The sequence below is a fragment of the Apis cerana genome, linkage group LG5 (genome assembly GCF_029169275.1).
Source record: "Apis cerana isolate GH-2021 linkage group LG5, AcerK_1.0, whole genome shotgun sequence".
Taxonomy (NCBI): Eukaryota; Metazoa; Arthropoda; class Insecta; order Hymenoptera; family Apidae; genus Apis; species Apis cerana.
In genome coordinates this window covers 2,819,181-2,836,937 of record NC_083856.1, presented here as the reverse complement: position 1 = coordinate 2,836,937, position 17,757 = coordinate 2,819,181, and the positions used below count along the sequence as shown (strand labels likewise).

The window sequence follows — 17,757 nt, the reverse complement described above, 5'->3', positions numbered from 1 at the left end:
AATTTTTCCTTGGGTCTGAGAGATTGAAAGTAGATGTAAAAAATAAATAAGGGGGAGAAAGAAAGTAAAAGTAAGGCATGTATAAATGTATTGTTATTACATACATTATGTAAACACATTTTGGTTAATATTGAAATTATGACGAGTAATGTATAAGACTGTGGAAATAATAAAAAAAAGGAAAGACGTGGAATGATCGAGAGTTTGAATGTATAAAAGTGGAATTAGCTTTGCATAATAACGGGGCTTCAACGAGAACTGTACTAAATTGCATCACATGCAATCCGTGTTGTTGCCCCTCTATTATCTTTTTCGCATGCATATTCAAGATCCGTAAACACTGGTTTTCATGGACCTTGTTTTAAATAAAAAATTACACGTAAAAGATTCTTACTCAAAAATATGCTAAAAAAAGATAGACGTTTCAACGAATAGGAGAATAATATTGAAATGATTTCGCTTGAAATTTATATGACATCAATTTTACTATTGGTCGTTATTCGTTGATATTATTTTATTGTTAAACTTCCACTAATGAAATATTTTACTCGTACGATAGATTTATAATTACTTTTTGATTTATGAAACGTTATTTTTCTCATCGAGATGAAATGTATATTATAATCTATTTCAATTGTACATTCATGTAAACAGCAATTTTAGTTATTAAAGACCAAAGACGCGATCGCGTTAAAAATAAAGCACCCTATACCTAGTCTTAGCATAATAATATTCCTGCTTGCCTGAGATACAAGACACCGCCATGTGATTTAGTCGGACGCTTCGGGCAATTCCTGCATACTGGAACATCTATCATTGAACAGGAACTACGGAATTGAAATTTGATGAATCACATAGTTCCTTTTTAAATCTTCCTTCTTTTAAATTACATTCTACATATTTTACGAAATTGTATGCAAATTGTTACATTTGTATTTTATTATTCATAAGTACAACCTGTTTCTTCAAATTTCTGGTTCCTGGAGATTGTCAAACAAGGAATCCCAATGCGATTATTTCTAATAAAATATAAATATATATAATTTAAAACAATTTGTATCACCAATTGAATCAGAACGAAACCAATACGTCATATTTTAGGAATTAAATATTAAATATTGGGATTGTTCCAAGAAATATTTCGCAGGAAAAAAAAAGAATCGAGCTCACTGAATCGACGTTGATCTTTCATAAAGCGAAAATCAGAACGAAAATCGGTAGTTTCTCCGGGTAAAAGAAAATTGGAGCACTAAATTGAGAGCAGAATGGAGAAACTCGCGGAAACGCAGTTCGATACAAGCATCTCTCACGCGGTTAATTTCGTGGTTTCCTCTTTTCCTCCAATCTCTCGTCTAACGCGTTTGCTCGTTAGTGGCGCACAAGAAACGATGTAGCACGCGTGATACGACTTATACGCAAACCGGTGTTCGTTTGCCTTTTCAACCGTCGTATTCAATTTTCGACGTTTACGACTGTACGTGAGCCGGTCGGCTACGATCCGGTAACTGGATGTTGAGAGACAAACGAAGAGGACACCGTGCTGCTACCACACTAGCGATGGCCACGATTTTCCGAAAACATTTCTCAGAATCTTTCCCCGTTGTTATTACTATTTCGCTTATTTTGTTTTCGATCGATGGTGAATCCATGTTTATATATTCGAACGAAGTTTAGTTTGGCGCCTGATTTCAAAGAGACGAAATTTCTAGCGGTGAACGAAATATACGAAATATAATAGATGGATTGAGAATTGAATACTTTTGGAGTACGAATATATTTGTCAATACTTCGAGATTTCTAATTTCAAGATCGATGATTTTCTAGTAACAGAATTTTAAATTGTAAACAGCGAGGTTTGAAGGGATGCTAATTTGGCTGGATTTGAAAATATTATGACAGGAAGATACGAAATTTTAAGCTGAATGCATAAAAGGGTGTTGACATAAGGGTTAACTGAACTCTGGCTAAGCTCCTACTATTTGAACAACTGCCAAGTGTCACTTGGGATATATGATCGTCTTCGTAATGCACATAAACAGAGTAATATTTATATGTGTGTATAAACGAATAAAAAAAATCCATCTTTTCTTTTTTTTATATAAAACTACCATTTCCTCGCCAAATTACATATATAATAAAGACGAATATATCGCGAAATAATTTCACCAATTTCCTTCCAACGTGAAAAATTGTAGATATCTTCTAATGGATAAAAGTTAAATCGCCTTCGATGCCTAATCCTAAATAGATAAATAAACTGTCTTATTGCAAACGTCTATCCTTGCATAGCGTGATCAGAGCGGTTATCGTAGCCATCGCTAGTTTCGAGATTTCCTAATGGAAATCGAGGAGTCACAGTGCGAGCACAATAACGTCGATATCGTACTTCACGCGTCGAATACGTGAACAGTCGACATACACGAATACGTGACACCGCGTATCTACTTACATCTACGTAAAGTGGTGGTAGTTCTAAATTACCTGGTCGATGTAGTGCATGTCGAAGTTGGGTATGTTGAGCGCGTAACACATGTCTTTCAGCTTCCACGTGCTGCAAGCGACACGGAACACATGCATTCATGAATACAAGTTTTGCATCCCTTTAACCCCCGTCTCGCCGATAACAGCGGCTAGGAAAGAGAGCGGCCGAGAAAAACTCGGAACGACGGCAATCGTTTCTCGTGCTTAGCCGCTCTTCGGCATTCACAGGGTGTCCACGAAGTTTGCAAGAAAATAGGCGTACAGTGTTTAACGTTTTTCTTTTTTATCGATATTAATTGATCTTATTTTAAATAAAATATTTTTTCTGAAGAATCGTTTATAAGTTAAATAAGATTTATTCCATTATATTCGAATATTATCTTATTTAATTCTACGATGCTATACTATGGTCTTCAATTGAATTTTATATATATATATTGCAAAATAAATGAAAATTTAGGACTTGCATAACTTTTTTGAAACTCAAATTCTTTCAACTGTAAACTTTTGAAACAATAGCTGTGCTATTTGAGAAGAAATAATAAACTACGTAAATATATAATTATCACATGATTCTATTAAAATCTAATTAAAAATCGTGCAAATTCTATCAACACGTGTACCTCTTTCTCACTTAGGCTTCGTTAGACATTTCATACTTGGGGGAGACAATAGAATGAAAAAGGAGGAAGAAAAAGGTACTTACGTATCGAATAAGCGTACGGTGACCTGCGTCGCCGCCTTCAGGATCGCTAAATGTTCCTTGAGTGCGGCAGGGTGCAAGATATTCGCTCCAGGATCCTTCGGTGTCTGAATCACGAGTTGATGCGTCGAGGCAGCTGCTTCACCCAATGCTTCCGAAGCGTAGCTCAACTCTTTTTGCAACCTTCCGCCTTCTACGATCAAAAAATACCACACGTTGCGTGAATTTCGATAAAAGAATCTGGTCCAGCAACGTATACGTTTCCCTTTTGCATCCAGTTTATCTTTGAATAACTTGGAGAGAATAATTTTTCATCCTTTCAAAATTTAATTCAAAGATTGAACTCTAAATTACATTTAAGAAGAAAGTTCGAAATCTTGAGATCCTTTCCCGTTAAAAAATCAAGCAAAGAATTTTTGAGGATGAATCTCCTTCCTTAAAAATTTCACTAAGGTTTCTCCGAACCTTAATAAATTTTTTCGTATTTCCAAAAAGAACTTGTATCACTGTCTTTTTTTTTTTAAGCCTGGACGGCAGGATAGTTTCTGGTAATTTCTGGTAATTCGTCAAAAGAGCTGGCGTCTAAAATACAGGTTTGGATCGCAGTTGTCTTTCTTCAAAGGGGAAACGCACTACCTGGACCCTTTCAACCGGCTGGAATCGTGGTTGGGCAAAGTCACGAGGCTTCCATCGGGATTGGCCGGTCGCTTTATTCGCGACTCGTGCCACTTTAAGCTTTCGACGGGCTGGTAATGTTTATGCTCGGGACGATTCCCCGAAGAGAAACATCGAGAGCGACCCGGTGTCGTAACACACGTTTCTATAGCTTTACGGATATATACCGGGAAAAATTTCTGGCAAGGTACCAATGAAAGCGTTCCCAGAAGGAGACATGGAAATAGCACTCTGTTATGGGTCGAAACCGTCGCCCTCGCCATCACGAACACAACCCCATCGATCTTGTCTGAACGAGTCATTAGACGTTCACTGTTCGAATAAACGTATTAATCGAAGCGTTGGTTCCAACCAATCAATCGAGCGAATAATTTGTCAAATTATCTTATCTCTATTTTAATATTATGATACGTATACAATTAATTTCTCAAAGAGCTACTGTAATTAATTCCTCCAATAGAGGCAAACTAATTGACAATCAACATTCACTTTTTCCGCGTGACTATTTTTACAATACGAAATACAATATTACCCAAACAAATAGAAATATTTTATACACGTGTCGTCATAGGTCCACTATTTTTTAAAAATTGCCAATTTTCAGGATCCCCCTATATCAATCAATCCTCGAAACGTCAAGCTTAGGCTCCACGCCTGATGTTTCGCGAAACGATCCGGAGAATCCGGCCCAAACGAGGGTGTCCAGAGTGGCACATGGAGCGCGAAGCAAGGATACGCGTATTCATCGAAAAGCAACGCGGGAAGGGCACGAGAATGACGTCTGACACGGGGTACGTCGGGACCCCACCTAGTCGGATTTCACCGTCAAAAATGCCGACGGCGTATTTGCTCGTTCCGCCACGGCGCGGCCTCTGGAGACCACCCGTGTCGCCCGCTATCAAGAGACGGTTCTCAACCGTCTACAATCGTGGAACACGTTACACGTCTCGTCCACGGAGGTTAGACGCGGAGAACCTAGCTGGCGAGAGTCGACGGGCGGTCTTTCGAGTCGATATTCAGGGATGTACGCGAGTGGAAACGAACGTATGCCGGGGCCTCATCGTGACCAATCTGAGGGACAGGGTGTACCACGTGATCGTAAAGCTCGAAGGTCGAACAATAATGAGGGCGGCGTGAAGAAACGACCTGGGTTACTGTGCAAACCCGTCACGGGCTTCCCTTGCCACGGAATTTCGTACGCGTCTTTACGCTTTCGACGGATGGATTTTTTTTGTAGTTTGCATTGTCTTTTGGATCAAAGCGTTTCGTTGGGTTGAATTCTTTTATTGAACATCGATCGATTATCATTGATGGAGGGATGACGAGGGTCGCAAGAGTAGGTTCGAGACGATTTTCTTTGGTAAAATGATTACATGTTTGGTGATAATTTTAACATCGATAGGTTTGATTTGAGGATTGAAGTGAAATTGATTATTTCGCGATTCTTTTAGCCTATTATTAATTCTTATTAGACGAAATGCTTCCTTTTTCTAAATATCTTAATTGGTAAGCTAAGAAAAATAAAAATATGATTTATGAAACCTGATTGTCTTCTATTAGTGAGTAAATTATAGATGTTTATTACGATATTTTAAATTAAAATATTTTCATTTATTATTTAAGTATTCAAAATAAAAAAAGTATTTACCTTTAAGTGTAATAAATTGACAAATATTCGTATACCGTATTAGTTTCGCTATTAACGATCGTTATTACATTTGCCAACACTATTAAAATTTACTCAAAAACATTGAACTTGATCCCGTGACCAAGTATCCATCGATACGGAAGATGGAGAACGCTCGGACAATCGAAGCCATTTATAAATTCACAAGATTCTTTTTCCACGCCCAATAAAATCCTCGACGGGGCAAATGTCCCCTCGATCCGGCTCCGTTTGAATTATAGCCGGCTAACGAATGTTGGCTAATTAATCAGAAATAATTGCCCATATTTATCTGCGCTCGAATCTATGGACTGTTTGTATAATATACGCGTATCGTGACGCGAGTTAATGAAAGTCGTTACGAGGCATTATGTAATACGATTCCAGAAGGGGAAAGAACACGTTTCGTACGGCAAAGAGGAAAAGAGAGGCGAGGTGTTCCAAGGCGGAATAAAGGGTCATCGTGACCGACCTGGGTAACAGGGACAGATACCACTCTGACCGTAAACCTCGGGGGGACGAACACCGGTAATGAAGGTGGCGTGAAGAAGAAGGGAACCTGATTGCGCACGTTCGACCTTTTCCCTCCCCCTTCGCCTCTTTTCTACCTACCGTGCTTCAGCCGGTGGAATGTCGAAAACCGCTACGTATTTGTTCACGGTTAACAATAGCAGCCGTTCCACGGAATCTATCAACCCAGTCTTTGAACTCCGACTCGGGTAATACTTATACGCGATTTTTATTGTTCCGCTGTGGCACGCGCACGCTCGTAAACTATACACGCGTTATTGATACATAGAAGGATACATATAGCGGGGGTATCGTTTACAGGAATGACTTTATCGCTCTGTAAGGTGTTCAACAATGCACATTGTTGGTTAGGCTGTTTCTATGTACACATGGATGTATATATATATATATATTTTCCTTATCTCGATTAATATTTGGAATCGTTACGCGTGTCTTTGAGTTTCACTTTCGTCGAGTAAAAAGTTGATCGTTGCAAACGTCAACGTACATATTTAATTTAATTACCAAAAATAAGTACGACGACTTTTGACGGAGTTTAAAATTCGAAACCAATTACTTCCTTGCTCAGCGAAGAAAAATCAATGTTACTTCAAACGAAACGAGATCTGTATTTTATTTCAATCACTTCCCGATAAACATTTATCCCGTATTATCCCTCCGTGAAACGAGAAAACGGAGAAACGTCTTCTCGGAATCAAAATACCTATTCTCAAAAAAGAAAACGATCGCGTTAATTATTCCGTGCCACTGGTGGAGGATCACGTTGGGCCGAGAGAAATGGGCTGAAACGAGAGGGGGGGCGGCTGCGATTAAAACGCTACAAAACGCGTGCTCGGCAGGCATCGAGCGTAAAAGTGGCTCGCTCGAGATCGCGCGAGTTTGCGCCAGCCAACGGAACGTTTCCTTACGAATGGAATCACTTACAACGAGTTTCTCAACCTTCTCTCTTTCTCTCTCTCCTTTACTCTCTTCATCCTCCCCGTGTACCCGTTACCGCCCACGTCAAGCGAGACACCAACATCTCGTCGCGCGCCTCCAACCTTCTCGCTCCCCCTCCCCTCCCCCGAAAGATGAATCAACCTGTAGAATGCGGCGTGGAGCATCGAGCGTAATAAAGACACTACTCTCTCTCTACGCTCTGCGTAGCGAGAAACATGTATCTTAACGGAGGTGAGGCGCGCGAGAGAGAGAGAGAATCGGGGGGGAAAGGAGGATACAAAGTCCCTGCGATTCGAGCGAGAAGAGGAAGGGGAGATGCGCATCTTGATTTATCGGCGGGGCGTCTCTGTAATTATTTCTCCGTCCCTGTCTACTGCACACGGGGGCAAGATCGAGTTCCCGTTCTATCCGCACCCTTCCGGCTACCGTGATCGCACCGTGTAAGAATCTACTTTGCTCTCTGTCCCTCCGGGGCACCATTGAATGGCCGCGCGTTTCACCTTTGTCCACCCTCCCGTCTCATTCAACCTTCTCTCCTTCTCCCTCTCCTGTTTGTTTTGCTGATCGGGGCTCGATCGCGTGGCCGGATAGAGAGATCGAGTTTAGGAATCCCTTAAAGCGAGGGTTAGAGGAGTAGATGCGCAGGAAAAAAAATGTGGGCAGAATGAAAGCACGGATAATTCGTCGATTCTCGAAGCGTACGTACGAACAAGTCTATACCACGCGTAGCGGGCCATCATTACAGGCGTCGTTAGAAGTAACAGTACCTGATTGCGGTTACTATGGTTTATTCAGGTTTCGTGAGGCAGTTTGGAAAGTGGACGGCGTGTATCAGCGTGACGATTGCTTTCGCGGGAATCGGACGAATCCTTTTCTGTTTAACGACCACCTTCCAAATTGCACGTACCGCAAAATAATTACGCGGCCGATCTCCCTCGGGAGTGAAACGGCCTCGTTCTCCCACATGCGACACCAACGACTCCCTCCCTCATCCCCTTTCGCCGTTTAACGATAATTCGATGCTCGCCCCGGGGGAGGAGAGGAGAGGCTCGAATCGACGGTGGATCGAGAAGAGGAGGGACGAACGAGGCACTGGAAGGCACCGCTACGAGGGAGAGAACAGGTGCAACGAGTGGCCCTTTGGACGGGCAACAGAAACGGGCGAGAGCCACGGGTGAAAACGGGAGGAGAGGAATGGAGAGGAACAGACGGATCACTCCCACCCCCCTCCACCCTTTCGTGGTTCCTCGTCCTTAAATGCCTCGGCAGGAGCAGGAGCAACCACGGTGGCAGCCTTCCTTAAGTTCTCCTCCTTAAATTTCAAACGAGGAGGCTGTTAAGCCGGACAAGGCAGGACACGACGAACATCGAATCGTTAAAAGGATATTCCGTCCAATTACCGGTTATACGTTAATTTCGCGATATTACTAGCCGAAAGACTCTCTTTGAACCAACCACGAAACGTTTGTCCGAATGCTGCAACGATCCTCTTCGGACGAGCTCAATAGGATTTACCTTCTGCCTCTTTCTTTCTCTTTCGTAACGATTTCCGCCCTTCTTTCCTAGAAACCGGCCCCGCCTGCCTCGTTTACGGGATTTGTGTTTCGCTCGTGAAAACACGCGAATCATGATCATCCGGGAAACCGATCCGCACGAATATGGACGACATCTGTGACGACATTGCTCGTGGAATGAATGCTCTCACCATCTGTCGTTGAATAAACGTTCCACGAAAATCTCTCCCTTGACGCCTTAACGAATAAGTTCCGGAAAGTGGATTCTTCCGTTCTGGAAGATGATCCTGTACGGGAGTAACAAGATCGAACGTCTGTCAACGTGTCGTGGAAACGCACGTGTGGACAGCTTTACAGCGTGTGAAAATATATGAACCACGTGCTCCCGAAAATTCCCCTCCCTTCGGAACGTCTTAACGCCTTTCCCGCGTTGCTCGAGCGAACGAAAAACCCCCCTCCCTTTCCTTCTTACTTATTTACCGAGAAAGCTAATTTTAACTTTGCGCCTCTTCTCATTAATGGATAAAAGTAATCGGACATTAAGTTTAAAATCCAATATAACCGCTTCATAAATTCAAAGACGTTTCGATTTCGATGAGCTCGAAATGGTGAACAGAAAAACGTTCTCTCTTCGAAGTTCTCAATAAAAATTGACTTAACAGAAGTCGGAGGAGAACGTGGATCCCGCTACGCGCCGATACATCTAATTAACGTCCCTTCTTTAGAACGATATCCCACGATGGCTTCATTATCGTAGGTCGTACAGATAAAATTTCGAGGAGGAGGAGAGAGGAGGAGGAGGAGGATTGATGCCCATCGAATGGTTAGTAGAAAGAGCCAATGTGACGCAAAGCTGGAAAAAGGGGGAGGGAGAGAGTCGGGGCCCGGATGAGGAGAGGGCCCGGGCTAAGGCTACTTGGCGTAGAGTAGAAACCCTCGTAGCCCCTTTCCCGGCACTCTCTATGTTCCTTCACGGAGAGTCGAAGAGGGCGGTGGTAGAGAGAGAAGAAGGAAGACGAGAGAAGAAAACGAAGGGGCCCAGCTTCGAAGCAGGCTTAGCTCTCTGAGGCTCACGGAGGAGCTGAGACTTGGCTCAATCGCTCAGGCACGCAGGCCCACCGCTGGTTGGCTGGCTGGGTTGGCTTGGCGCACACAGAGAGCCTACCGGGCCACCCACCGCGACCATTCACCGGAACCGAGCCCCATCCAATCCCAGCGGTTCTCATTTTCTGCTGCCACGCAACTTATTACCGGTAGAAATTATCCTCGTCACGGATATCGCGCGAATTTTCATTGATAACTGCAGCTTCCCCGACGCTGCTCGAGCATAGTCTCGTTTATGACGGATTGAATCTGAACACCATCCACGAAATTTTCATTGATTGGCCTGTTCGATTGCTTCTTGAGGATCTTAATTTCTTCTTTCGACTATCGAATAATTCCTTTTCAAAGAAGACGAGTATCACCTCCGATTAACTTCTTAAATACAAATTGACAAAATCCTAACCCACAAGATTATCTTGTTCATTGAAGACGAGAATACCGATCAAATACTTGACACGGCGTGTTGACATCGCATGCCAGGGAGAAAGAGAGAGAGAGAGAGAGAGAGAGAGAAAGTCCATTGACTGAAGCGTATCAGCGAGATCAAATGTCAGTGAACTCCAAATTCCAGAGCGATTTAAACAGGTCTAGTCGTAGTTCCACGCGTTCCAATCCCTTCTCGCGAAATTATATCATCCATCCACGCCCGTTCCAGGTACCGATCTCCGTAAAAGCCGTTCCGCCGACCGAATTCCACGATTCCGCGTCACGCGTGGTAAACAGAAGATGAGATCCTCTGTTTACGCGGCCGTTCGTCCGTCCGTCCGTCGGTGCAACAACAACAGATTCCCGGTGGGTCTTTGGACGACGGTCTTCTGACTTTCTTATCCCCGTTGCGGCCTTACGGAATCACTCTGTTTCGCTCTTTCACGTGGCCATGCGGTACGCCCTATCTCGCTCCTCCTCTTCCTCCTCATCATCGTTTCTTCTTCTCTGCTCGGTCTCCGTCCGACTGCGCCCTCTCCCTCGCACTCCAAGGCATGGGGGCCTAATGAAGATGTAAGCAGTCGGCCGGCCCTCGTGCACGGTCGTGCCTTCGTCCTCTGCCTGTCCTTGTCACACTAACGCCACGGCCTCCTTGCGCCGCTTTGGCCCTCGGTACAGGTCGTTCCAGGAAGACGCAGCTTAGACACTACTTCCGACTCCTAGATTATCACGCTTTTTCCTATTTCTTTTTCCCCCTCGTTTTCCCTTGGATTTTTATTATTATTTCTTTATTGGAAATCTGTGAAAGATTGGATACGTCCTTGTTGCGAGATAGATCTTTTTGGGGAATTAATTTGGGGATTAATTCCCCAACGATAACTTAAACTTCCATCGAAGTGATATCGTCGAGGAAGAAATGTTCTCTGTTTAAAAAGAAAAACATCGAGATCAAACGAGAAATTGAACCCGAACTTTCTTCCGAAGCGATCCTGTAATCACGATTAAATTAATTTAGATGAAAGAATCAGGACAACAATTATATCACGAATCGTGATCGAAGAAGGGTTCTCGTTTCTTGGAATGAGCTATAGCAACGTATTATCTGGCAAAGGTAAAGGAGCCACTCTTCCGATCTTCCTTCGCTCGGGCCTCGATCTTTTCCTCTCTAGATTCGAAACGAAACCGCCTCCTCCGTACGTTCAGCGAAGAGAAAGAGAAAGGAAGGGAGTAGGAGGGAACGAGAGAGGGATATATCGGCGCGTGTGCCAGGTCTTCTCTCTTTAGCGAGCCTACCGCGCCGGTGTGTACGAGAAAATAAGAGCAAAACGGATTGAATTAAGTGGATGCGCTCTCGATGTTCGATTCACAAAAGCTGGGGCCACGCCACCACCTGCGTGTCATTCGACTCGGAATATTCCCGCGTAATCTCGAATAATTACGCGCGTTTTGATCGCATCACCTTCCTTTCTTCCTTTTCTCGATACATACGTACATGTATATATATCGAGATCTCGATGTAGAGCTTTTAATTTAACTTTTGATTGTAACTGCGAGATGAGAGAGAGAGAGAAAGAGAGAAATCATCGAATCATTCTCTCTGACGTATTAAAGATTGCATCGGGATCTTTTTCTCCTTTTCGGTTTGATCGTTTGTAAAATAAAAAGAAACGATATAGAGAAGATGCTTGGAGGAAGAAGCTCAGAAGGAGGATTCAGCTCGTAAAATAAACAGGAAAACAGGTATGGGTGCAGGTGATTGAAAAGCAACACCCGTTTGGCAGTGGCATGGCTCTTCTCTTCCACGCTCGATCAATCGAACGGCGGATGCAAACGGAAGGAAAAATAATCGTGCAAAACTGAAGCTGATATTACGCTCATCCGGGCGATAACGTCGATCCATCTATAAATTATTGGAAAATGCACGATCCTTGGAACGATCCGTTCGAGTTGAGATGATAGGCAAGGGTAACGGAAGTATCAGTTCGTGGATGAAATGTAATCGGCTTTATCACGTCGTTCGACATTTTTTTTTATTCCAATTTAAAATTTCCGTTCCACTGAACAAGAAACTCGAGCAATTACGTATCCTTTTACTTAAAATTTCGAATCGTCGTTATTCGATTTAAATTTCAAATTTAGAATTTTATTGGCGGAAGATTTATTAAATTTCGTAGCAATGAAAAAACTCCAAGACGGTATTTTCCCTCGTCTCTTCGAAATTCATCAAAGATTTAACAATACATCGTAAAATAAAAATCTCTCTATCAAGAGATCCGAAATCCCACTCCATAATAAAATCAAATATAAACTTTTCGATCAACTAAGTAGCAAATTGTCAGGCGACGGATGGCCGTATATAATCGAAACTTTCCTCGTTTGTATATTGATTTAAACCAGCCGGAGAATCCGCGCGAGTAGGACGCGAACAATTAAACAATAAACGGGACCCCTGTGTCGCCGATAAAAGCCTCTCGATTGCGTTCTCGCCACAGCCAAGTGGGCAGAGAGAAAGAATCGAGGGAGCCATAAAGCAAGCGTTTATCGATCTGTTGCCGGTGAAATTTATACCCTTTACCGGAATATCGTCAAATCGCGCGGCACAGTCGTAAACTTCCTCCCCCTCCTCTCCCCCCGTCTCACGAAGCCCTCGCCTCCTTCTTCTCCTCTTTCTCCACTTGGCCCATACTCGGACAACACTGCGCCCGCATATCCCGACTCCGACTGCAGTCACCTCACGGATATCCGGTACTGATCCGCGTGGCGCACGCATAAGGTACATCTCGAATCACCATCTCGAAAAAAACCTCTCCCCCCTTCTCCGTATCGCCGCCGCCTCTCACGTGGACACTGGCAACCCTTATGCCACCGATCATCGTTGCAAAAACCCGCGAATGCCGTGGTGTAAATTGCTCGAAAGTTTTTCAATGGGTCGTTACTCCTTATACGCGGTGTTAGAGTTGGTCGGAGAGAAGAAAGGGACGTTTTGTTTGGTGGAAGTGTGTAAAATGTGTACTACCGGCAGTTATTTAAGACTAACTTATTGCGCTTTCGCGTTTTAAAAATAAATAATATCACTAATAATATTACTATTTAAATAAATATTCGGTTTGAACGTATTAAAAGTATTATTGATATTTGAATGGAATTATTTATATTTTATTTAAAATATAAGAAATCAGTGTTATCGTCACGAATTGAGTATTTACCCTTTTCACAACATTACGTTTGAGATGATTCGACAGATACTGAAAGAAAAAAAAAGAAAGAAAAAGGAAAAAAAAATCACTTACAGGAAACTTCTACAAAATTTCAACGCGAATTATCGCATGCCGTCCGAAACCTTTCACCACAATAAGCGGGTAAGGTAAATCGTTCTCTCTAAAACGTTCAAAAAGGCATTAAGGCGGCATCGGGGCCCGCGCTTTAAAAATCCTCGGTCGAGTCACCGTTACCAGCCGGCCCATGAGACTCTCGTTCGAGATGGATGACTTTTTAACGATTTTCCAGGGTGATTATCGCGGATGCAAATTTTTGCCCGGCGTATTACGTCTTTGTAAAACGCGTCCTCACGCATCGGTGATCCGAGCGGCCGCCATTGGGGAGGCAGAAGTGGTCGGCAGAAACTCGTTTGCTCATTAAAATCTCATAAAACGCTGATACGTCTTTAATCTGCCGTCCGTTTCCCGCGCTCGAGGAAATCCCCTTCCCCCGAGAGCGTGGCCTTAACTTTGATCCTAGACGATCACGGTCGGCTCTCCTCCGTGGCAAGCGGACCGAGACGAAAGAATCTTTGGAACAGTTAGTCCCGGTATGCTGCACAGCTTCTTATACCTCTGTTGGAAAGTAATATTTGTCCTCGATACGGTACAGCACTTTTCATTGTTCCCTGTGTTCTTGCCAAAGAAACTCTGTCCGGTCGTTGAACTATGGAGTTGTTTAGGTAATGGATCGAATTGGAAGGTGAGCATTCTTTTTCTCCTCTTGATTGCGTAATAGGTAAGATGAACGATTTTAAATAGCAAAATATTTCTTTTTCTCTTACAAATTTGAAAATTATGTAACGGATGTAAAGCATTTTCTTTAATTAATTTATGTTGTTATCCGAACATGTTTCGTTTCATCAAATCTTAATTGCTGTTTGAATTATATATTCAGATTATGTAAAGATATAAACAGATCTGATGAACTTACTATCTTTTTATTATACTACAAGTTTCACGTGATGATTCTTTCACGAACATAAATTTAAACTAATGCAACTATCGTAACAAGAGTATATAAGTACCACCTAATCGGAGGATCTCGACAATAAATCGTTCCCCTTATAAAGAAATCGTTAATACCTTTATCGAATTTTACGACCAAGAGATCTCCATTTCCCAATACCTTTCTCGTCCATTACGCGCTGCTCACTTTCCATTCGAAAGTTGCTCGAAATCTTTTCGTTTCGTCAGCGCAACGCTTCAAGTCAAAGTTAGCGACGGGGTGTTCGAATTAGCGTTTCGGACCACGGATAAATATAGAAGGCCACCCAGCGAGCAAACTAATGTACCGTGTGTTGTAAGCGTGGGGGTAAAACGGAGTTTCGCTCTCTCTATTCTCCTTTTGTCACTCCATTCTGATTCTCTCTCTCTCTCTTCTTATCCCTCGTGTCATTCTATGCATATATTTCCATTGCCCTCTTTTCGAGTCACACGAGAATCCATTTGAGAATAGAAACTCTCTCTCTCGGAGTAATTTTTCATTAACGGGCATTGCTAGCTGAAAGTATTTGTATTCCGAATACAAATGTTTATTTATATCGCGATAAACATTTCTTTAGAGAGTTTTAACCGAGTGGTGATCCGAAATTTTTTAATTTCGAGGAACGATAATACGTTAAAATGAATGGAATAAAATATTTTCATGCGAGATAAATCTTAATCTTTGGTAACATGATGTGGAACGTCGTTTGTAGGAACGAAATTTTATTCCTCCGAGTGATTAGGAGGGATGTAGAAAATGCTGAGAGTAAGAGAGTAATGTTCTTGTCACGAGAAACACATAAACTGCGTTGTACATTTTGTAAGGTGTACCGTGTACGATTTGCAGAAAATTCGCTTCACAGATGCGCTTTAGTGTTTTGTGACGAGACATCGTGGTAATACAAAGTCCCTTAGTCATTCGTCAAATCTCTTAATTCCTTTGAGGTTTATTAAAATGGTTTATTTATGTGCCTGATCATTGAATTATTTTATCTTTTTAACGTTCGTGATTTGAAATGGATTATTAACACATTTGGTACTTGAGAGAAGATATATATATAGATTGTTTTTTGTGAAAATTTTAATTGGATAACATTAACACTTGCGTTAAAACTCGTTACTTCTTATACGTCTACTTTAATTAAATAAAGAAATAAGTAATATCTCTCTCGTACATTATCGTACATTATCATTGATGCAATTGTCAGATTATCTCGTATATTTTAAAAACATTTTAAAATAAAACTCCAAAAGTAGCGATTACTTCATTCTTTTAACTTTAATAAAAAAAAAATTTATAAATTTAAACGAACGAAAATAAATGTTTTTCAAATATACGATTGAACTTGTCAAATAATAAAAAAAATAAAAATATTTTTTGAATCTTGTTCGCTGAATTAAATGAAAATATCATAATACATTTTGTATTTGCGAAAAATATTTCAGAAAACGTACTCACCTTGCACCCAGAGTTGTTCGACCTTGCTGTGAATTTGAGCGGATTTGAGAGCGACACAGAATGTAGCCAATGCGACGATCGCAAGAAAGAGAACCTTGCCTGCGTGCCTCTGCAGGAAGTAGCCCAGCTGACTCAGCTGATCCTGCAGCCTTGCCCTGATCCACACCGCAGACCTTTGACCTTCCGCTTTGCCCTGAAAAAATAAGGGATCTGAAATTTTAGTCGACCATCGTCACTCGATGAAAATTTTATTTCTAAATTTAGATTTTAGATTTGTATATATATACATATTCGTTGGCTGGAAATATCGTTAAAATTTGTCATTACTCTTTCAAAAATTTTCTTTTACCAATTCGATATTTTAGAAAGTATATACATCCATTATTTATTAATTCAATGATTAAAGCTTATCAAGGATTAAAAAATTAAACAAAAAAACTTGCAAAGAAACCTGTCACAATCAAGTATATATTTTATCCCACATTTTCGATTTGAAAGACCGAAAAAACTAGCCTAAAATATCTTATCGAACGCGATCCTTCGTACTTCGTTCGTACTCCATGAATAGTAGTTACAATTTCATACATTAGCATCTAAATTGAAGTGGTTACCCGTGGCGTTCCTCCGCAACTCCAACAGGGCGCAGCAACCTTCCACGCCACACGTTCGAGTTCCCAATTCATTCGTGGAAGGTTTACGAGCCGCCACGCACGGTACCGCCTACGATTTTCAAGAAAAAGAACAGATTCCAGCGGTTAAAGGGCGGCGAGGCTGGAACGGCAGCCGAAGCGCTTTAAATTGGCCGCGTGGGCTTTGACGATGATAAGTAGCTGGCCGCGGGTTGTACTCTTACCTCTTTGATGAGAACGTGGCAGAAAGAGACGGAGAAGGTAGGAGAAGAGAGTGGACGATGGGATGAAGATTGAACGAAGATGGCGATGAGTAAGGTGGACGAGCGTGGAGAAAATTTGGGAGAAATGTTAATGGCAATTACAGGGTGAAAAAAAGGGAAGAGAAAAATGACCGAGGGTTGTTAACGTTTCTCGTGAAAGATAAATATATTGGCTGAAATGTAAATCGGCGTGGAAAACGTTGCATTGGAATTATTCAGTCAGACAGGAATAATTTTTCTTTAATCTCCAATGAAATAGTGCGATATCGTGCAAACACGACAGTCATACATACCGATAAAGAATAATTCTGATAACATAAATTTCTGTGTACAAATACACGTCGAACCTCTAATTACCTCTACTAATAAAAGAAACATCTATCATACCTGTGCAACATCTTATACGCACCCTAAAACGAGACGAAAACGAAGCATCCCCCGTAATGAAACATCGAAATGAAAGAAACTGTGCAAAAAGACGCGTAAAAAAAAGAGAAGAGAAAAAAAGAAAAGGAGAGAAAGGTGGAAAAAATGAAGAAAGAAATAAAGATGGAAGGGAGAGCAACGTTCGCAACATTGCGAACGGCAACGTTGCACACTACCTGGTGGCCGGTCTGACAATGTGCACCACAGACCACCCGCAACAATACCTATCTTTCCTGGCCGACAGGGAAAGAAAGACGGAGAAGGAAGGCCGAGAAGAGAGGCACACGGATCAGAAGGGAATCGAGCTCGCAGGAGAAAAGGAACGAACGCTTTTCTCTTTTTCTCTCTCTCTCTCTCTCCCTCTCTCTTTCTCTTTCCCCTTCATTCGGTTCACTTGGTGTACAGTTAGAGAGCATCGTAAGAGAGGAATGGAAAGACAGAAAAAGAGGAAAGGCGAACGAAGGCAGAGCACGATAGGCGTGCAGATGAAAATACAGATTACACACGCTTACGTATCTCGGGGCAGTAGCCGGGCGTCGAGTATCGGATAGCAAGGTTTTCCAGCCAATTAACCCCGGTACCGCGGCCTCGCGGCCCGCCAGACTCGGGTAACTCTAGACGTGCGGACAATCCTCGTCGGCCACATGGTCCCCGGGAAACCACGGCTTTGCAGGCCTCCGTGGAACATGCGCCGACC

The 17,757-nt window shown here is 42.2% G+C and overlaps 1 protein-coding gene across 3 annotated transcripts in view; it reads right to left on the bottom strand.

Annotated features, from left to right (window-relative positions):
- LOC108001413 (protein patched) overlaps positions 1-17,757 on the bottom strand; it is a 44,837-nt gene that overhangs the window by 15,075 nt on the left and 12,005 nt on the right. For all 3 annotated transcript variants that reach the window (XM_017062409.3, XM_017062410.3, XM_062075817.1), the window contains exons 2-4: positions 15,743-15,935; positions 3,188-3,377; positions 2,482-2,551 (exon numbers count right to left, since the gene is read on the bottom strand). In XM_017062409.3, the coding sequence (XP_016917898.1) occupies positions 2,482-2,551; positions 3,188-3,377; positions 15,743-15,935 (453 nt within the window). The remainder of the gene's footprint in view (positions 1-2,481; positions 2,552-3,187; positions 3,378-15,742; positions 15,936-17,757) is intronic.